The sequence below is a fragment of the Carex rostrata genome, chromosome 1 (genome assembly GCF_964058835.1).
Source record: "Carex rostrata chromosome 1, lpCarRost1.2, whole genome shotgun sequence".
In the NCBI taxonomy this organism is placed as follows: Eukaryota; Viridiplantae; Streptophyta; class Magnoliopsida; order Poales; family Cyperaceae; genus Carex; species Carex rostrata.
The window spans coordinates 8,028,019-8,049,819 of NC_135918.1; the positions used below are offsets into that span (position 1 = coordinate 8,028,019).

Genomic DNA, 21,801 nt, shown 5'->3' on the forward strand with positions numbered 1-21,801 from the left:
AAAAAAATGAAATTTATTATTACATTCAATGAACTGTCACAACAGCCTGTTCAAAACGCAAACCAAGAAATATGGTGCACTTATTTCAACACAAATAACATATAAATACAAAGCAAAAACTGCTCTAAGCGCTGCTTGGGATGGGGATAGTGTTCCTATCTTGAATAATTGTTGTAACTGTCAATTGCAATCACAAAACAAAAATTAACGAGAAATTAGAGCTTGAGCAGGGAAGTTTAACAACTTCAATAATAATAAAAAATGCAAATTTTAAATTATTTTTCTGTACGTACCTTTTATCTGTGGGGGCTGGGTCGTGCCATTTAGGGTATTATTAGCCACATATCTGCCAATAGAGAAACAAAATTTAATTTTCTCTCATTTTTTGATAAATTTAGGGATACTGTTCAGGTTGGTTTACGAAACAAGTTGAAAAATTTAACTTTTTTTTTGTTGAATCACAAAAAAAAAAGTTGAAAAGTTCAACGTTAGCTTGTGTTGTTTTTGATAAAGATATTGGCAGAGCTATTTTAGCTTCGTGCACACTAGTGTTGTAATTTTTTTATTTTGATTCTATTGCTAGTATGTTGCATGAAATCAAACTAGCTCTGTCTATAAATTTTTATCCCTTAAATATGGTAATTTTTAATTATAAAAACTATTGTTAAATATAAGTAAAATCAGAAAAAGTACCTACATTTTTTTATGCTGTAGATGAATCCCAAAAACAAATTCGGATTCAAACTTTTTGAATCTGAAATTGTTTTTGGATTCAAAGTGTTTTTCTGACGTGGCTGAGTTTTTTTGAAGCAGAAAGTGTTGGGATTTTTTCTTTGAAATAGTAAGAGTGGCTAGGATTTTTTTTCTAAAACAGAAAAAGCGTGCTGGAACTTATTCTGAAAAAACACTAAAAAAAGAATAAAACACTTTGGATCTGAAAAAGAATTTCGATTCAGAAGTTGGGATCCGAATTTTTTTTCGGATCCATCTATGGTATCGAAAAACTTGAATACTATTTTTGTTTCCCTTTATTATTTAATAATGATTTCTATAAATAAAATAATTCCAAAAGGAAAAAGGTGAACTCACAATTCAAGCAAGCTTCCAATTGAGATAAGAGAGAGAATCTCCAATGGAAACGAGCCACTGAGCAAATTGTCATTCAAATACCTGAAATGAAAATATAGTAAAATCAGAAGTAGATATCAGATCTCAATCACCAACTTCTAAAACACAGGCATTACCGAGGATCCAAATCTGCTCTTATTCTTGAGACTAGGAGGACCCTCTTTTTTTCCATTTTCTCTCTATCTTTCTCTTCAAAAGCAATAGAGAATGGAATCCACTGTGCTAAAAAAGTGGGTCCACTGAAATCATTGAAAAACAACATCCTAAATCTTTTATATAAGTGCTTGATTAATCTATATAAGCACCTAAGAAAAGGACCAGATTTGGATCCCATTATTGACATGTTGAGCATTTTGGATATTATAAATTTGGGTACTAATTTTTGTTTGTGTTATTTGAAGTTTCTTCTCATGTCAACATGCATTACTTCATCTGTTAAGTTGTTCATAAGCAGGGGTGGAACTGGAGGGGTGCAAGCGGGGGCCAGGCACCCCCATCAAACTATGAATGTTGAAATCATATATACATGCATCAACCATTTATACACAGTTGTTTACATATGCATACCGATAAACCATATACACAGTTGTTTACCCCCCAAAACCCCCCCAAAAAATTTTGGCCCCTCCCAAATTCAAATCCTGGTTCCGCCCCTGTTCGTAAGATTGTGTTATTTTAACTTAAAGCAATGCATATTTTACATAATATATAGAATGAATGCATGTTGTGCATACAATATGAACTTCATGAGGCAAGATCATAGCACTTGCAGATATTTCAAAAAATAGCTTTCTGGTATTGCGCCAGATATATTGTTATATTGAAGTTCCCTTTCCAAGATAAAAATCATAATTAAGATAGTTATAATTATATAGTGCTTATACTTATTCAGTTAGAATAAGAAAATTAATACATGAACATAGCCTCTTACAAGTATTGCAGAGTGGTTAATTCTCCTAGCTGAGAAATAAGAGGCCCGGAAAGGCCAGCATAACCCAAATTACTGTTAAAAATAAATCAAACAAACTAATTAGTAAATCCAGACAAGTAAGAAATAAATTTATCCCCATAAATACTGCAACCTATTAATTACTCAAACAAATTTCCTTTAATCATTCTCTGGTACAGCAGTGTTGACTAGCAGAATCCTATAAGCGTTGCTAAAAAATTTGGAACCTGTAAATTCCAATTCAATAAACTATTTTTCTAATAAATTTTTTGATATCATGTGAACTAGCAAAATAGCTTTCAAATTATAAGTTTAAAACAACTGTTCTATATAAATAAGTATCTTTTGAAGTAAGTTCCTTTTTATTACAAAAGGGTACTTCATTGCATATAGATCCAAACCAAAATTACTGCTTAACTTGTGGGAATATCCACTAAAATTACTAATTTTTACTAATTTTCAAGCAAACCAATCAGATTTAGGCTACTTGTTTTATGCAAACATCAAAGAAAGCTTTCAAACAATCCAAACATTTCCATACAACGTAATACCAAGTTTTTGAAGGGTGTATATGTAACAAATGGAACTTTTTTTTTTTTAGAAACCATAAATAAAATAATAGATTTTACCAAACAAACTTGATTGCTTTGGTTTTTACAAAAACCATAAGAGCCGAGATGTCATTTCGGTCCGAGCCATTTTCACATATTCCAAACAAAAAATGTTGTAAAACTTGTGAAAATACCTCTTGAATTGCCATTTCAGTCAAAAAAAAAAAATGTTCGGACCAATATGACATTTCAGTTTTTCTGATTTTTTTTTTTTTTTTAAAAAGAAAGTAATCATGTTGGTTCCATAATTTTTTTTTTTAATAATGGTTTATAAAATAAATTCAAATGGAAAAGATAGAGAGGAAAAAGAACAAACATTCTGTCTACAGAGTTGTTGCTGTTGCAAGTAACGTTGAACCAGGTGCAAGGAGTAGAAAGGCTTTGGTTCCAGCTCTCTACTTCTCTAGTACATTGTTTGGGTCACTCCAAGCTTGCTTCTGTGCATATAGTATATCACCCGGTAACATTTCACATAAAATTACAAATTTCAATGTTCATCAGAAATGGTGTTGTGTTCATTCAAACTTTTTTTTTTAATTATAAGCACATGCTGGTGTTACCGAAATTTTTATAAATAGGAAAATAAAAAATAAAAATATTAAAAATAGGAAATATCATGCGGAAATTTGAAAAATGGAAAGGCAGTAGGGGGGCGCGGGATGCCATGGTACACTTAAGACCGTGAAAAAAAAAACGAAAAAAAGTGGAACGTCATGGAGCAATTCAGGAAAGAAAAAAAAAAGTGGGATGTCATGGGACAACCCAACCCAGGAAACGAAAAAATATGGCAATATCTTTTTGTTTCCTGGGTTGGGTTGTCGCATGACGTCTCACATTTTTTTTAATGGGTTGGGTTGCCCCATGGCATCCCACTTTCGAAAAAAAAAATTATTATTATTTTCGCAGGGTTGAGGTGTGCCATGATGTCATGCAGGGACGCCATGGCCCATTACTACATTCCTGTTTTTAATATTTCATACAACAATTCTTATTTTTAATATTTTTTCAGAATATTACAGTTTTAAGTCAAGAGATACAAATCTGAACCGTAACATTAACAATACATCTTGTTCTTTTATAGAATGTCGCGGGTTGAATCTTCTCATACTCCCACTAATGAGGTGGAAGAAGATGAAGCTATAGATATCGACAGCTGCAGTGAGAAAAACCTTGAAAATATTGATGAGAATGCAGTGGTTATCACAAATGAAGAAGAGGTTACTAAAAAACCGTCGAAAGTCGGACTCAAAAGAAAATCAGAAGTGTGGCAGTGGTTTAAAACCGTAGAGGTGAATGTGAAAGGGCCCAAAGGGACAATGGTGAAAATGTCCAAGGCAGAGTGTATGCAATGTCACAAAAAGTATGGTGTGAACTCAACTGGTAGTACCTCTCACCTCTTAAAGTATATTGAAACCTGTTATGAAATAAAAAAACTCAAAGGAATATCACAATCAGGTACGTTGAAATTCCAAGCTAGTAACCAAGTTGATTATGATGTAGTGAGAGAGAGCGGGGGTTATGATCACATGAAATGTCGGGAGATAATTGCAAAGATGATCGTGGTTCATGAATTGTCGTTTACGTTTGTTGAATGTCATTGGTATAATGTCCTAATGAAGTACAATAATCCCTTGTATCAAAAAGTGAGTAGAACCACCATAAAAAATGATTGCATAAAGCCTTTTAAATCTGAAAAAGAGAAGATTAAAAAAAAATTCAAGTATGCCAAAATGATATCATTCACTTCGGATTGTTGGACTTCAAATCAAACCATTGGTTACATGGTTATAACCGCTCATTACATAGATCCAAATTGGAACATGCAAAAAAGAATCATTAGTTTTATTAAGCTTACACCACCTCACACTGGTGAGGTTATCGCAGATGCCATATTGGACTCTCTCAGGAAGTGGGGTATCGTAGACAAAATTGGAACAATTACCCTAGACAATGCAAAAAACAATGATAAGGTCGCTACCATTTTGATGTCCAACTTTGAAGTAACGGGCATGTTGCATTTTAGTGGTTATTTCTTTCATGTGAGATGTTGTGCTCACAAATTGAACTTGATAATGCAAGATTGACTTAGTAAAATTGAGAATTGCATTATCAAGATTAGGGAGGGTGTTAATTACCTTAGAAAATCCCCATCTAGGCTTTTCAAATTCGGAGAACAAGCTATCCAATTTGGCATAAACACTAGGCGATCGTTGTGTTCTGATGCGAAAACTAGGTGGAACTCAACACATCGCATGCTCCAATCGGCTATTTATTACAAGAGCATGCTTGAAAGGTATGCCAAGAGAGATACAGATTTTAAGTGGTTGCCCACGGAGTTGGAGTGGGCGAATGCCGAGAAGATAGTTAAGTTGCTTGATGTTTTCACTAAAGCTACTAACCTTTTTTTCGGGAACCTCCTACCCCACCTCAAATTTGTTCTTTAATGAAGTGTTTAAGGTTAAAAAAGCAATATGTGAGGCTTATGGTTCGTTGGATGATTTATTGAGTAGCATGTCTCAAGTCATGTTTGAGAAGTTTTAAAAGTATTGGGGGGGGGGGGGGGGGGGGGAATTAGTCTTTTAATGACTATTGCTTCTATATTTGATCGGATTTTGTTTCAAAAACTTGTACCAAAGTCATGAGGTTGAGGCTCGTATTGATGAGGTTAGAAGCAATGTTGAATTGCTTTTTAAAAATTATGAAAGGGATTATATGGCTTATAATAGATTACCAGTTTCTTCAACCTCTAATCAAGATGGTACCTCTTTAGATACCCCACTCGAGGATGACTATTTTAATTTTGTGATTGAAAATCAAACCGAAGAGAATCCAAAAACAGACCTTGAGGTGTACTTAGAAGAAAAGGTTTTTGTTGTAGGGCAAGGAGAGAATTTTAATGTGTTGGAGTGGTGAAAAGTTAATTGCGTGAAGTTTCTAATTTTGAGCTTGTTTGCTCGAGATATCTTTTGCATCCCAATATCAACGGTCGCCTCTGAGTTAGCTTTTAGTGCCGGAAGTCATGTATTAGATAATTACAGAAGTTTCCTAACTAAAGATATGGTTGAATTTTTAGTTTGTGGAGGTGATTGGATAAGGGCAAGCTCAACTATCACATTGCACACCTTACAAGTAAGAGACAATGCTTATAATATCTATTGTTCATTTTTTTTAATATTGAAATAACTTTTGCACTTATATTTTCTTTTTCTTAATATTTTCAGCAAGCCACCAAAGAAGAGGGAAACCTTGAAGTGCCAATACCGATGGAAAAAACTGATTAGAGTAAGTTAAAATCTAAAATATAAGTGTTTTACAGGTGCATAGTTTCTACCTTTATGTATTAAAACTTTTCAATTTTAGAAGGTTTTAGGGTAACTTTGCATATTGCAACATCCTTCTCTGATCCTTCTCATATGAGAAGTGTTATTACATGCTAGGTGCATAATTTTCTACATTTATATATTTATTTGTAAGATTCAATTTTAGAAGGCTTTAAGGTAGTTTTGCAAAATTGCAACATTCTTCTCGGTTCCTTCCCATCTGAGAATTGTGAATACTTGTTATTTGTAACAGTGTTTTACTGGTCCATAGTTTTTTATATCATGTTTTTGTAAGATTCAATTTTAGAATGTTTTTGGGTAGATTTGCATAATTGCAACAAAGTGTTTTACAGGTGCACAGTTTCTACCTTTATGTATTAAAAAGATTCAAAATTGCAACATCTTTCACGGTTCCTTCCCATCTGAGAAGTGAATATACGTTATTTTCTAAAAATTATGTTCTTCAAATTATTCAGGTGACTATTCTGGTGTCTACACTATGGTGCAGCGTTTTGAACTCTTGTTTGATCTTTACTCCAATGAAGTGGCCTACAGTTTAACATATTTAGAGACAAATGGTTTTTATTTAGGATAATATTTGGGTTTGTAATAATTCTAATAAAACTATTGTGATTGTTCTATTGATATTTGGGTTTGTTTAATTGTTTCTATTGATTTTAAAGTACTTTGTAATCAAATTACTGCCTCAATGTCGAATTGTTGCCTCAATTTAAAGTAGTGTAATCATTTAACCAAATAGCTGCCTCAATCAAATAGAACTAGTTTGAATTAATTCGAACCAAATTCGAACTGGCTTTTTAGGTTTGAAATATAATAAATTTCGAACTGGGTTTGGTTCAAATTATTTTGAATTCGAATTCGAACCAGGGCAGATTTGATTTGGTTCTGTTCGTTTGCAGCCCTAGTTTACTCGTTCTAAATTATTAAATAATTTTATAAATTGATAGTTATAAATTAAATGTAATGTAATTTTACACATAAATTTAAATAATTAACAATTATTAAATAATTTCATAAATTTTATAAATATTTATTGGATCAATTTTAAAGCTGGTTTTTTTAGTTAGCAGCCCAATTAATCAGAATTAAACAAACAACACTCATTTCTTAAACCCACGCATACTCAGTTTGCACATCAAATTTTTTTGGTGCGCAGACTTGGTATGCACACCAAATTATTATTTTTTTTTATTTTTTTCAATTTTTATTATTTGGTGCGCACCATCAGTATGCGCACCATTTTTTTTTAGTTTTGTTCTAAATTGTTTGAAATTTTTCATCTAATTTTTTTTTCTGTTCTATTCTATTTTCTTTTGCGATATTTAGAATTATATGTATACATAAAAGTTGACGGTGAAATTGTAGAAAATAAAATGAACTTATTTAATAAATAAAATTTTGGACTAAATTTGAACTAAAAATTTCTACAACAAATTATACGCACAATCTGAGCAGCGTTTTGTACTAAGTTGGTACGCATATTGCTACAAATTATACGCACAAGATCAACGTTTTATACTATAAATTATACGCATAACAGAAAAAAATTTAGTCTAAAAGTTTCAATTAATTTAGAACAGAACTAAAAAAAAATATTTGGTGCACATACTGAGGGTGCGCACCAAATAATAAAAAACAAAAAAAATAATGAAAAAATCAATTTGATGAGCATATTCAGTGCGCGCATTAAAAACTTCGATGCGCATACTGGGTATATGTGGGTGGTAAAAACTGAAATATGACTAATTGAGTGAATGAGTGGTGTCTGTTTAATTATAATTTATTAGGGTGCTAACTAAAAAAATTTCGGATTTTAAAGATATAGATGTATTTTTATTAATCAAAATTCATTTCAAATAATCAAAACTAGTGTTTTTTTTTTGGGCACAAAACAAGTAGGGTCTTTGTATAGGTTGTGTGCAAATTTTACTAATTTTTATTGCATTTACATTTTCGATTCGTAGCCCACGTGGTGCGGTTTCTCTGTTGGGAATTTGGACCGGGCCAAACTTTAGTTGGGCTTTAGAATTTCTAAAGAAAGCTATCGAAACTTAAAAAAGAACAAATATGCGGAGACTTGAACAGTTCAAGAACAACTATGAGATCACTTAGACCGAATACAAGGTCGTTGGGTGGCAAACCTTAAGAAATGATTGTGTGGAGGTATATAAGAAGGGGTTGGCGGTATCATTGAAGGAGTTCGAAGAGTTAGATTCATGCGTGTCTTTCACGGCCGATATTTGGACATCAAGTGTGAATTTGGGATATTTGTGCCTCACGGCACATTATATCGACAAGAACTTCAACTATAGAAAGAAGATTATTGGTTTCAGACAAATGTCTTACCCGCATTTGGGTTTAGCGGTTGCAAGTTTAATTGAGAAAATTCTAGTTGAATGGAAGTTGGATGCTAAGATTTTCACGATTACACTTGATAATTCTATAGTGAATGATAATGCGATAGAAAGTATAGAGGAGAAATTTGAGTATAATAGCATTTTTGGAGGGGAACACATGCACATAAGATGTGCGGCTCATGTCTTAAATATAATGGTGCAAGACGACATGAAAATTATTTCAGAGGCTTTGAAAAAAATTAGAGAGATACTGCGGCGAATAGCTTCGAGTGGCAAGAGACTCCAATTTTTCAATGATATCTTAAAAGAACTTCAATTAGGAGAAAAGAATGGTGTTACTCTAGATTGCCCAACCAGGTGGAATTCAACATACGAGATGATTAAAGAAGCTTCAAAATTCAAACAAGCCTTATTAAGGTTTGGAGAAAACGATTTATTGGAGGTTCCTAGTTCGGATGAGTGGAAGGAGGCGGAAGAGTTGGCAAAATTTTTAGAGGTGTTCTTTTATGCTACGAAAACTTTCTCCATTGTGAGGCGACCGTGTTCACACTTGTATATGAAAGAGGTGTGGACTATCCGTGCTATGTTGTTGGAGAATTATATGAGTTTCAATCAAACTCTGCAAGACTTGGCACAAAGGATGCTACCAAAGTTTAACAAATATTGGGAAAACCCGAACTTGATACTCATATTAACTTGTGTTTCTGATCCTCAGGCGAAGTTAGAAGACATCGAATTTGTTTTGGGTGCTGCATATGGAGATGGGACCAATGAGTTCAAAAAAAGATTGGAAGATGTGCGTTCATCACTTAGAAAATGCTATAATGACTATGCGAGGATGTGCAATGCAGACCGAGCGACAAGTGGCGGGTCTCCACAAGTGGAAAGTAGTTCCTTGGGGAAATGAAAGTTTGATATGAAATTATCTGAATTTAAGTTTCAAAAACGTCATATGCAGCCAAGGAGATTTGAGTTGGACAACTATTTGGAAGAAACTATGTTGGAATGTGATGAAGAAAATTTCGATATTCTGCAATGGTGGAAAAGAAACTCGGACTTGTACCCGACATTAGCAAAGATGGCAAGAGACTTTTTGACAGTTCAAGTCTCAACCGTTGCATTGGAGTCGGCGTTTAGTGCAGTGGGTCGATTGACGGATCACTCGCGCAACTCGATGAATGCCGAAACCATCCAGGCTCTTATTTGTTCAAAGATTGGTTTTACTCCGTTGATGGTGGCTTTGACTTGGACCAATTCTGTCCATTCATGCGGGCACTTTAAAGGTAAATACCATCTCCTCTTTTTAGGGTAAATTCTATCATTTAGTTAGCTCTACTTAGGGTGAATTTACTCGAATTGTAGTAACTTTTAACTTGTAAATGTTTCAGGTGCTACTTGCTCCTATTGACCTATTGACTCATATGGATTTTGGTTGTGACTTCTTAGATAATTAGGTAATTTTCTGAATCTTCTACAATTCTGGATTATCTAAATGAATAAAATTAAATTAGTAGCGTTTTACCTGAAAGTTGGTTTATCACCTTTCTCCTTATAGTTGGGTGCAGATCATGTATCCTCTCAAATTTGATCTCTTAAATGTGATCTTACTCAGAGGTACTTTGTGCCAGTACCTGCTGATTAATTACCTTTTTATTTTCTTATGCCTCTTTTTTTTTCTTTGCAATAAATGGTGAATTATGCTGCATGTTATGCCATTTGGTAAAATTGAGGTTGGCTTAAATTTTTAGTTGAGCAAAAGATCTCATATTCAAAGGGTTTATTTCTGAAAAAATTGATTGGTTGAGCATAAATAACCATTACCCCCTAAAGATAACATCGGTCATGACCAATACATCAGTACCAGATTTTGAAGATTTCTTGTGAGTTTACATAAACAAAGGAGACTCAAGAGTGTATAAGAGTTTTAATTGTATAATGAGTGGTACCGGGTCAGGTACTTGAATATCTCATAGCATGCTTAAACAAACCTAATATCTTAGCAGATATTAGTGAAAGATTATGTAATGCTTAAACAAACCTAATAGATTCAGTGCTTAAATAGAACTAATATCTTATCATGATTGTCATTTTAACACAGGATGTGAAAGGGCTTTTTTTTCATCAAGAGGTAGATGAGGAGCAAGGGTCATCTCTGGATGTAGAAGAGATTAAATTTATTGGTCGAACCTTATAATTTAGGTTTAATTTTGTTTTTGTGAAGTGTGGAATGTTAAAAATTGATATATTATGGTTGATTCTTCGAGAAGCTTTTGTTCAGAGACAATAGATGAACTCAGATTTGGAATTTTAAATAGAAGTCGATGAACTCAGGTTTCATTTTGGTGATTTTTAAATTAAACCATCTTTAATATAATAACTATACAAAATCTCTTAATTATGTGTAAAATTATTGGTAACTTTAATGGTAACTGTTACTTTTAAAACTACTGAAAATCTTTAATTAAAAATAATTAAATCTGTTTATTCGTATAATTAGGTGGTACATGCTTTTGTATAATCTGTTTACTTTTAAAACTACTGATAAAAAGGTTTAGCAGCTTTTAAAACTACTTTTGTACATGCTATTCGTATAATTAACTCTGCTTATTCGTAAAATCTGTTTACTTTTAAAACTATGGTTCGACCTGAATTTTTGTACAGGTATACTGAACCTCATCTGTGCCAGTACTGGTACAGCTCAGAATGGCAATGGCTTAAGGTTCAGAGTAGTTGATAGTGTAACTGAACATATCCTACGCAAAATTAAATATAAAGCTGGTTCTTAACCAAAACTATGTACGAATTGTTATTCTTATGAGAGAATGTTTTCTCAACAAAAATAGAATTACTGTTACCAGTGAGTTCTTAGTCAAAAGTGTACAATCTGAAAGTGGTTCTTTGCCAAAGTACACTATTCGAGTTCCTCTATCGTGCTGTTACTAGTGAATTGGTACAATTGGAAACTTACTGATACGATCATACTCCATATATTCATACTTACAATCAACATACCTCGATAAGTGAGCAAATAAAATGGGATCAGAAGAGCTTTAGAGCAACAAAAGCTAGTTGCAGAAGCTACTAGGACTCAAACCGAGATGAATCAAATCAAGGATGAGTAGGTGAGGTTGAACAGCCGACTGGATGAAATAGTTGCAATGCTCAGCAAGATAGCTGAAACTCAAAAGGGTAGCGCTGATAGTTTGGAGAAGAGGATCGCACCAGAGCGAGATTGGAGAGAAGCGACGAAAGCACGAGGTTTTTGGCTAAAACCCTAAAACCTACGGTGAGAACTTTTACTGGAAGGCGGAGGCGGGACGATAATTCATATCACCTAAGGGAACACAAAATTTGAGTTTAGATTGGAACCGTCCGATCAATTGTACCACGAATATTAAAGAGCCCCATGCATTCCGTATTCTAATCAGACGGTCTAAATTAAAACACAAAATTTGGGTTACCTCAGAGTTGTACGGCCGGACGACGATGGAATTCGTATCCTCTGCATTAACCAAAAAGGAATCTTTTGAGTTGATGTATCTAGACCGTTAAATTAACTTTAAAACTCGTGTACATTAGATCCGCACTAGTATTGAAGCCCCCTAAGTCATAAGCGGGTGCCGGATGGGCTCCATTTAAAATCAGACGGTCGAGATGCATTAACTCAAAAGATGCTCTTTTGAGTTAATGCAGACGATGCGGACTCCGAAGAGTGCGCATTGCGCAAGGCGGAGAGGAGAACGAGTTATTGGGCTAACGGATCATGATTAAGTGGGCCGTAAGAGAAATTCTGAAATTCAATATTTTCTCTTGATCCGTTAGAGTGCTATTTTAAGTTTTGTAGACCATTTTTTTTTAACTGCAAATTGGATGAATATATGTTGTCATTTTTTTTTTGTAGACCAACTATTTTAAGCCTGTACTCCAATTTTTCAGTTTGTGTTAAATATCAAAATTTGTTTTCTTAATCTTTTGAATGAAAAGAAGCCTGTGCTGAAATTTCTGGATAAAAAGAAGCCTCTAGAAAAAACACAATTAACACAAACCCTTGTGAAATCTCCTGACTCATGTTGAAATTCTATTGGTGCAATTGGTTTTCTCTTCTGTTAATTTACATCTTTTGTGAGTACATGACAAAGAACAAGTTAAAAATAAGAGAATATGTTGACCATGCACCAAAAAAAGGCCCATATCCTCTAATTTGGGCCCAATTTTTTTTGGGCCTTTTCTATTCTTTTATGCTAAACATAAGGCGGTGCAGTATAACCTCTGACAGGGTTAATTTCAAATATTCACATAAAAGACCACGCAACTTTTCAGATTTCTCAATCCGATTCTACTGATCGAATGAATGGTCCGGATCTTACCACGAGAGTTGAATTAAAAAATAGATAGGAATTCCACGCCGTGGAGATGGAGCGCTTCAAATCTATTTTGGGAAAGCTTAATTTAAACGGATCTAATTTTAGTTTTACAAAGATAGATACTTTCTATAATTAATCGCCGTTTTTCAAAATAAATCCTCCCCCGTGATCCATCGACCATCCCCTCTTAATAGAATTCTCCTTTTATCAATCTTTTGCTCCTACCAATCGACCCAAAGAAAGAAAGAAAGTAATCACGCGAAGATCAGTTAGTTCAGCACACGGATTCCTACACAAAAGGATACAAGAGGAAGCAGCAGCGAGGCTACACCTATGCTAGTTGGAACTAAGAGGAAGCAGAACACTCGTGGCACTCCTTCAATCCTCGATGAACTCAATGCACAGCTTGCTGCTGAGAAGGCAAAGGAGGAGACTCTCAAAAAGAAGATGGACGAGCTGAGAGTGAGAGAGACCATATGGGATGCTGACGTGGAAAATCTCTCTTTGAGCTAAAGGAAGTCGAGAATAGGCTATTAAAATTTATGGCTGACATGGCAGCCAAGGCAGATGAGCCGATTGTCAGTTCAAGTGATGGTGAAGAGATGACAGTGCGTGATGCCTCTGCCATTTCTGTACCAAATATCGGTACCAGTTCCAGAAAAGCGGCTGCCCCCAGGACCACATCCGCCCCTGAGTACTAGTTGTTGTATTGGTGTTGTTGCTGGTTATGTCTGTATTGGTGTTATCGATTTCAATTTGATTTGATTTAATTAGTTTGATTATATTCTGATGCTGTTTGGGGTACCAATTAATTCTATTCAGATTTATGCGAGCTATATGTAATTTTTCACCGAAAGTTTTGTATATGCACAAGAAATTCTACATTTTTCAAAGAATAGAAATATACCGCTAGCAATGTTTAATTACTACTAGTCAAGTGCCCGTGCGTTGCAACGGAGATATATTGAAATATTATTTTCAGCACTTTTTTTTAATGTGACTAATTTTTAATTAATTTTTTCATTATGTGTTCATCAATAATAAGCAAACGATAACCTTAGAGCTTAATACTATATTATTTGTGGAGAAAATTATAAGTGTATGTGCATATTAAGGAAATTGAAGGTAGAAAATAAACAGTATGTGAAAAGCAAACTCTGTGAAGATACATCTCGGCATTCTTGAAGAGTTAAAATCGATGAAGATATTGACAGAGTGGATATGTGAATATATATAAATTCAAAAGATCTAAAACAGATTGGTTTCTGGTAAAATCTGAATTACGATACAGGTTGAATCTGTTGTCTTACTAAAGTTGTGGAGTGTTAAATTGAATCATCTTATTAGGAAATTTGTACTTAGTGTTTTGTTAATTACCTCATATGTGTAATGTTTTTTTTTTTTTCAATTCTCTCCTTGAATTTAAATCGTGACATAGAAGACGGGTTAATTTGATAGAGCTTACAATTTGAAAGACATTATAGCATTAAGAAAAAAACTACTTCACATTGATTATTAGTTTTTGTTCCATACTTTTCAGATGTAAATTGAAAAGTATGACATGTCTGCCGGGCATCTTTAATTTTTTATTTATTTATGAGATCTAAATAAAAAAACTGATTCACATTGATCAGTAATTTTGTTCGTCTTATTCTTAAATTTTATAAGAAAAATTTGCATGTGTCAGAATAAAACTTGAAAGCTAACAAGCATTTGTCATTTACCAAGAAAAATAATAAAAGGATACCAAGGACTCGAAAATAATATAATTAGAAAATAATAGAAAATAAACATGATGAAAAAATTAATAAATGGAGGTGTTGAAATGGAGAATATCAAATAGAAAAATGGTAAACAAAAAAAAAATTAGCACCATAGGCCCAGAGCATGTAGCCCAGTGAGCGGTAGTTCCAAAGTCGGAATTTAAACAAATTTGAAATGAAGCGTCGGAAGGAGGAAACCGCGTGATCGCGTGGAGAAAAGAAAGGAAAACGCGTGGCCGCCTGTGTTTTTCTATGTGTCTTTTCATGTAGTGAATACGTCGTTAATTAAATTTAGATTTCTACATGCTTGACAACATGAAATATATATATAAAATCAAAATCATTTATTAAAGGCTGAGATTGATGTGTGTTTTGATCAATGGCTGAGATTTTGTTTGGGTGAATAGAGCTTTGGATCCTAAAAAAATTTGCATGCTATTATAGTAGGGAGGATTTGTGAAGAAAAAAGAGGCGCATGAGAAGGGGGAAGAAAGAGGGGGGGGGACGGTAAAATTAAGATGGAGTGGAGGGTGGTTCTATGGGCATTGGAAACTCGTGTGTACTTAATTTGTACAAATTTTAAAGTTGTATGTTCGAATTTTAAGACAAATTGAACGGTTTTGGTATGGCATCAGACCAAATTTGGTATGATGCCTGTAACAATCAAATCACTTAATAACAATAATAATAAATCATCATCATCGTCGTTAAATATTATTATTATTGATATTGCATTTATAATATTAGAAAATACATCTTGCAAACACAACCATGATATGGACTAGATTTTAACTTTTATTGGATTTGACAATATAAAAGAAAGAAAGAAAATGCAAGATGATTGACAAGTACAATCAAGGGTTACAATTATATGAGCAAACACAATAATAGACATTTGCCTTTACTTGAACACAAGCTCCATCTCTATTCTCCATGTTATAATGCTCAGCTCAGTGAATTCTACAGCTAACCAATTCACAGCCTTCTTACAAAGTTCTTTGACATTTTTCATCTGCTGCTTCTACCTTTGACATGTTCTCAACTATAAACCAACATCAAAAACTATATATTAAGTAATTATTACATTGAATTAGTTTTTTAAGACTATAATACCAGCATATACACAAGGAGATGAAGAATACAAATTACTAAATAAATATAATTCTAAAATCGGAATCAAATATGTCATTTATTGCTGAAAATTGTAAAATAAATATATTTTCATGCTGGGAATAAGGGTCAAGCTATGGAAGTAAAATGTGAATGGAGATCAATCATATAAAATTTTCATGCTGCGAATGAGAATTAATTTTACAGTATTCATAATATTTTACTTTGAACTATACATAAAATCGTATATGAGTATAGAATTTTTGAAATTAAATTAGGGTCAGTTGACCCCATTCACATAGTGTAACTTCGTCTCTGTGAGTATGTACGTAAGGATATCAAGGATACAAAATTACTAAAATAAATATAATTCTAATATTGGAATCAGATATGCCATTTATTGTTTATTGCTGAAAATTGTAAAAAAAAAAAAATGTATTGCACATAATTTTAAAGAATACCTGTTGTCACAAGAATAACAAGAACAAGGGCGAAGAATAACTTGCTCGATCATGCTTTTTATCTTGAAATTTTCTCTTAAAATTATGTGAAGAAGATTTTTATCAATTTGAAGAGAATGCCTTCAAGTGGTCTTTTATAGTTGCACGGTGCATGCATTTTCTTTCACCATATCTGATTATTTATTGTGATTCAATTTTGTGTACGTGCAGGGATAAAATATTTCTTTTGACCAAATCACAATGAATAATCAGATATATGGTGAATCTTTAAATTGATAAAACCTTCTTCAAATAATTTAAATTAAAGATTAAAAAAAATGAAAGTTAATTTGAAACGAAAGTTTAAAAATATTTCTTTTTGGACCGATAACTTGGTTCTATATGGATCGAAAAATTAGTTTGATGTCCGGTTTTGGACCGTTTGATTCACGTTAAGATTCGTACGGACGATTTATTTTAAAATTCATTATGTGAATCTAACCAAACACATAATATTTGATACGGATTAATTGAACAGTTTTGATAGATAGTAGTCAATTGGAAAGTTATTTGTCATTCAATTGATATTTACTAATGGAAAGATGAAAGTTTATAAATTTAAAATGAGTTTCTAATTTAATTAAAAGACAATAAGTTTGATAAAAATGTGAGTTTTTGAAGTTTAGAAGGATTTTTCTTAGGTACACCGCAACAATTTTTAGATATTATTTTCGAGAATTGAGTCTGCATCTCTCTATAAAAAGACGGGACTCGTGCTATTGCACTAAGTCTTGGTACACTTAAATCTGGTATCGTAGGATTTGTTTAAAATTCGTGCTATCACAGATCAATCTGATGAATTCTGCGCTAATGGAAACAGAGAAATTTATGTTCTGTTATCTAATTTCAAAGTCCAGTTCTCCTCCTCCCTCTCTAGGGGTGTCAATGATACCCGTTTACCCTACCCGTATCGTATTCGATAAGACGGGTATGGGTAAGGTTTTTTTTTCGTTAGTTTATTGGGTATGGGTATGGGTAAAGATTTTTTTTCGTTAGATAAACGGGTATGGGTACGGGTAAAGGTTATTTTGTATCCGTTGGGTAATGGGTAATTATATGAAATATATTATATATAAATATATCAATATTATATCCAATTTATTTATTTTTCTTCTTTTCATATAGTTGTACGCATGTATCAACGCTAGAGACATATATATCAACGAATTCATTTCCTTGTTTTCTTCCTTATTCATCGTTATTGTTTTTTTCTCAATTCTACAAATGAAAATATTCCATGTTTCAAAGAAAATATACCCTCACCTTATTTTATGGCAATAATATATTGTTTGGTCTAAATAAGTAATCCATTAATGTCAGCTCAGGTGTTAGCGTCTAAAATTTGCATTACATGTCAGCTTTCTCAAGGTTATACTATGAATATATATATTTAATAATTGAATGAGATGGAATGAAATGTTAGAAGAAAGAATGTAACAAATGACAAAATTGATCATATGCTGTCCGAACCATTATATTGGTATTTTCGTTATTCGCCCACTACCGTTTCGTTACCCGTTAATCATAACGAGTATGGATAGGGTAGGGTAAGACAAATTCTTAACGGGTATGGGTAGGGTATGGGTAAGGTCAATTCTTAGTGGGTATGGGTATGAAAATGGTTCCACCCTCCCCGTATCGTACCCATTGACACCCCTATCCCTCTCCTTTCATCTCACTCCGCCTCCCTCATTTCTCAATTTCTCCTCCCCCACTTCTCTTTTTTCCCTTCTTCACTAACTTTTCGAATATGCTAGAAGGGACGTGACTCGCCTAGCCTCACCTTCCCAATCTGACTTCGCCCCTTCACTCACCTCTCCAATCCGCTAGGGTTTCTATCGCGTGCGCGGTCGATCACTCTCCTTGCGATTCTATTCCTTGCCGCTGGAATTGTTTCAAACCTTGAGCTAATCCAAGTGGAAGGTAATGTTCTATCCCTCTCCAGTCTCCCTTGCGATACTCATCTCCTACAGTCAGATTAATGAATAGACCAAATACTCTAGTTGGTATGTCAGTAAGACCAAATACTAAGCAAGACAGGACTTCTGACGCCGCGAATTGTTATGTATAAATCGCATAAAGCTCGATCACAATTCGGATATGTGTTTATATATGACGGTACTGCAATTTCATGGCGATCAACAAAACAGACACTGATAATAACATCATCAAATCATGCCGAATTAATTGCTCTATACGATGCTGGTCGAGAATGTGTCTAGTTAAGATCAATCAAAGGAATGCAGGCTCGAGTCAATCAAAGGAAGCCTGACAGTACTATATAAAGATAATGCAGCATGTATTGCTCAAATCAAAGAAGAATATATTAAATGTGACAGAACCAAGCACATCTCGCCAAAATTCTTCTCAACTTATGATCTACAAAAGGATGGCTTGATAGATGTTTGTCAAATCAGATCAAGCGACAATTTGGCAGACCTATTCATAAAATCATTGCCAAGAAAAGTTTTTGAGCAACTTTCATAGAAGATCGGCATTCGTCGGTTAAAAGATATACATTAAAATAAGAGGGAGTATTATACACGCTGCACTCTTTTTACCTTCACTAAGTTTTGTCCCACTGGGTTTTCTTAGTAAGGTTTTTAATGAGGTAGCATAACTGGTCCGGAAATATCAATTAATTCAAATTGGTTCTGAAGTACCAAATTAATATTTGTCCTGCAGTACAATATTAATAGTATATAATATAAGATGAAATATCTAAGGGGGAGTGTTATGAAATAATAAATAATAGATATTTCACCTTCTCCACCTTCTTCACTTTCTCCTAAATTTAATTTATGTATTAACTCTCTTGTAAGTGGTTGTAAAATGACACTAAAATAGAAATATAATATAGAAATAAAATTTAATCATGAATATGTTATTTGATTGTGGATTTAAATACTTTATGAAATCTAAACAAAATATTAGAACCGCTCAACATAATATTCATGTACATTAAAATGTCTGAACTCGGCCAATAGTTTTGATGTCTGACATTATCGATATGTAATATAAGGTATTAATATACCTGGCCGCTGGGCTAAGATAAGAGTAGTGGTTTGCTAAACCCGTTAGGGGTTGAACCCGTTTTGCCCGGCCCGTACCCGTTACCCGTGGTACCCGTACCCGTTGCCCGGGTACAAACGGGTAGACGGGTAGACGGGTACGGGTAATAAACGGACCGGACAACATAATTTTGAAAAAAACCCGTTGTACCCGTACCCGTCTACCCGCCAACCCGTACCCGTCTACCCGCCAACCCGTACCCGCCTACCCGTACCCGTCTACCCGTACCCATACCTGACCCGTTACAAAATTTGAATTTCAAAATTTTTTTGGCGGCACCCTATAGAATTCAGATCCAGTGCAATACCTGACTTTGTAGAATGAGATCTGAGTCATCAATTTTAATTTGGCATGAATCTCAAAACGGACCCCTATATCTAAACTCCATCTGGGATGTCTTTTAACTTGGCACGAATCTCAAAGCATAAAAATTCAGAAAAAAACAGAAAAGAAAAAAAAAAAAAAAAAAAACCCGCCCGTACCCGGGATACCCGTACCCGTCAACCCGCAACGGGTACGGGTAATAAACGGGTAGGGTAGTGGTTTTGGGAAAACTACCCGTCTACCCGTTGCGGGTTGTACCCGTACCCGTCCTACCCGTCTACCCGCCCTACCCGTTACCCCTAACGGGTTACCCGGAACGGGTCACGGGTAACCCGTTAGCAAACCACTAGATAAGAGTCTAGGAGGCTTTTACTATTATTGAATTATTATTTTTCAAATGTTTTATGTATACTTTCGTGTAACCTCTGTTGCCACTTATCATTTTGTAAATCATGCCACATTAAATCTAGTTCAGAATTTTATGAAACCAAAGTCAAAATTCAAAAAGGAAACTTATAAAGGTCAATGCGTGGCAAGTCTGAAGTGCGCATTAGCTGTGTTGAAGCCTGGAAGTTACCTTTGTAATATATACATTGGAAGAAACTCTATTAATATGACCTATTAGTCTATTACCCTATTAGGAAAGCCGACAGAAATATTTAGGACTAATTTTCCAGATATCCATCAAGACAACTACAATTTCTTATTTCTCTCTTAGTCTTAAATTTATTTTATTTATCGAGCAAAGTTAGGGTGTGATGTGCCCACCAAGTGAGTTTGATGAGCACAACTCCAAAAATATATCGAATCGGCTTCAAATGACAAATTCAAACCGTTGAAATCCATGTACTTCATGAGTGATGCATATACATGTAAAATTTTGAAAGTTTTGAATTCATTTGCTACAAGGTCAAGCGATCAAAAAAATTAATCTTTTATAAGTTATTTTATAGGGTGTTTTATATATTCATTTTTCACCATTTATTTGACCGCTTGACCTTGTAGCAGATAAATTCGAAACTTTCAAAATTTTGCAAGGACGTGCATCACTTATGAAATATATGGATTTCAACGGTTTGGATTCGTCATTTCAAGTCAATTCGATATACTTTTGAAGTTGTGCTCATCAAACTCTCTTGATAAGCACATCACACCCTAGCTTTGCTCCTTATTTATCTCTTAATTCATACAATATAGCTTTGTTTTATTTATCTATCACTTTACACATTCTAAGTTATCTCTTAGTTAAAATCTCTTCTTAATATGTATAAAGCACCACTCTGCAATATGGGCTCCAAAAAAACCCAATGCAGTATGATCATGTAACTATACTAATCTCAGTTGAATTTTTTTTATCTACTGGTATTCTAATCAAGGTAACGACTGGTATTCTAATCAAGGTAACGATTCTTTTGTTAAATTTTTAATTGTGCACCTGTGAGCTACTGAAAAGACAAAAGAGCATATCATTATTTGTCTTCTACAGTGATATAGTGACATTAATTTGTCACAAGGAAATTGTACTTGTTGAATTTCATAATAAGGTCACATGTACCTTTCAATATGGTTCCTCTTCAGTATGAACTGTCTTTCATTTTCTAATCAAAGTTAAATCAAGAATTTTTTATAATTTAATTAGAGATAATATAAAATTAGTTAAGTGATGAATAAATAAGAAACTATTATAAGAGTTAAGGAATAAATAAGACATATTTAAGATTTAAGAGGTAAATATGAAATTATTAAGGATGTGTTTGAGAGATACATAGAAAATTAACACAAATGTTTAAGTCGGAAAGTTCACTTTTTATATTGTGTACAATTATGATTTTTAGAGGCAACAGCTGTTTCAAACAAATGTGTTTATGGTTTGTATTGAAATATATACTTACATTCTTTTTCCCAATTAATCCGTATTGAATACTGACTTCAATTTTTTAATTTCCTGTTAACCCGCATGGCACGTTCTTCTTTCTATTTTTCACTTATTTGTTGGTTGCAGTTTTCTAATAGAGTTGGGCTCAAATGTTCCATTACTTCATTCTCCAATTGTATTCTAACATCTTTATTCTCATTAATTTATGAAGTCTAAACAAAAGATCAGAACCGCTCAACATGATATTCATGTACATTAAAATGTGTTTAGAGATCAGATTTAATATTTTTAAAAATTATTTACTATTTTTAAGGTAGATACAAAATTATTGTTATTCAAGAAATTATGAATTATCTAAAATAATGATTTTGTATTTATCTTAAAATATAGTAGAAAATAATTATGT

The 21,801-nt window shown here is 33.5% G+C and overlaps 1 protein-coding gene across 1 annotated transcript in view; it reads right to left on the minus strand.

Moving 5' to 3' along the window:
- Nucleotides 1-21,801, minus strand: part of LOC144555853 (leucine-rich repeat protein 1-like) — a 30,017-nt gene continuing 8,216 nt past the window's right edge. The window contains exons 6-7 of the mRNA XM_078304289.1: nt 294-346; nt 1-177 (exon numbers count right to left, since the gene is read on the minus strand). Coding sequence (XP_078160415.1) covers nt 125-177; nt 294-346 — 106 coding nt within the window. The 3' untranslated portion in view covers nt 1-124. The remainder of the gene's footprint in view (nt 178-293; nt 347-21,801) is intronic.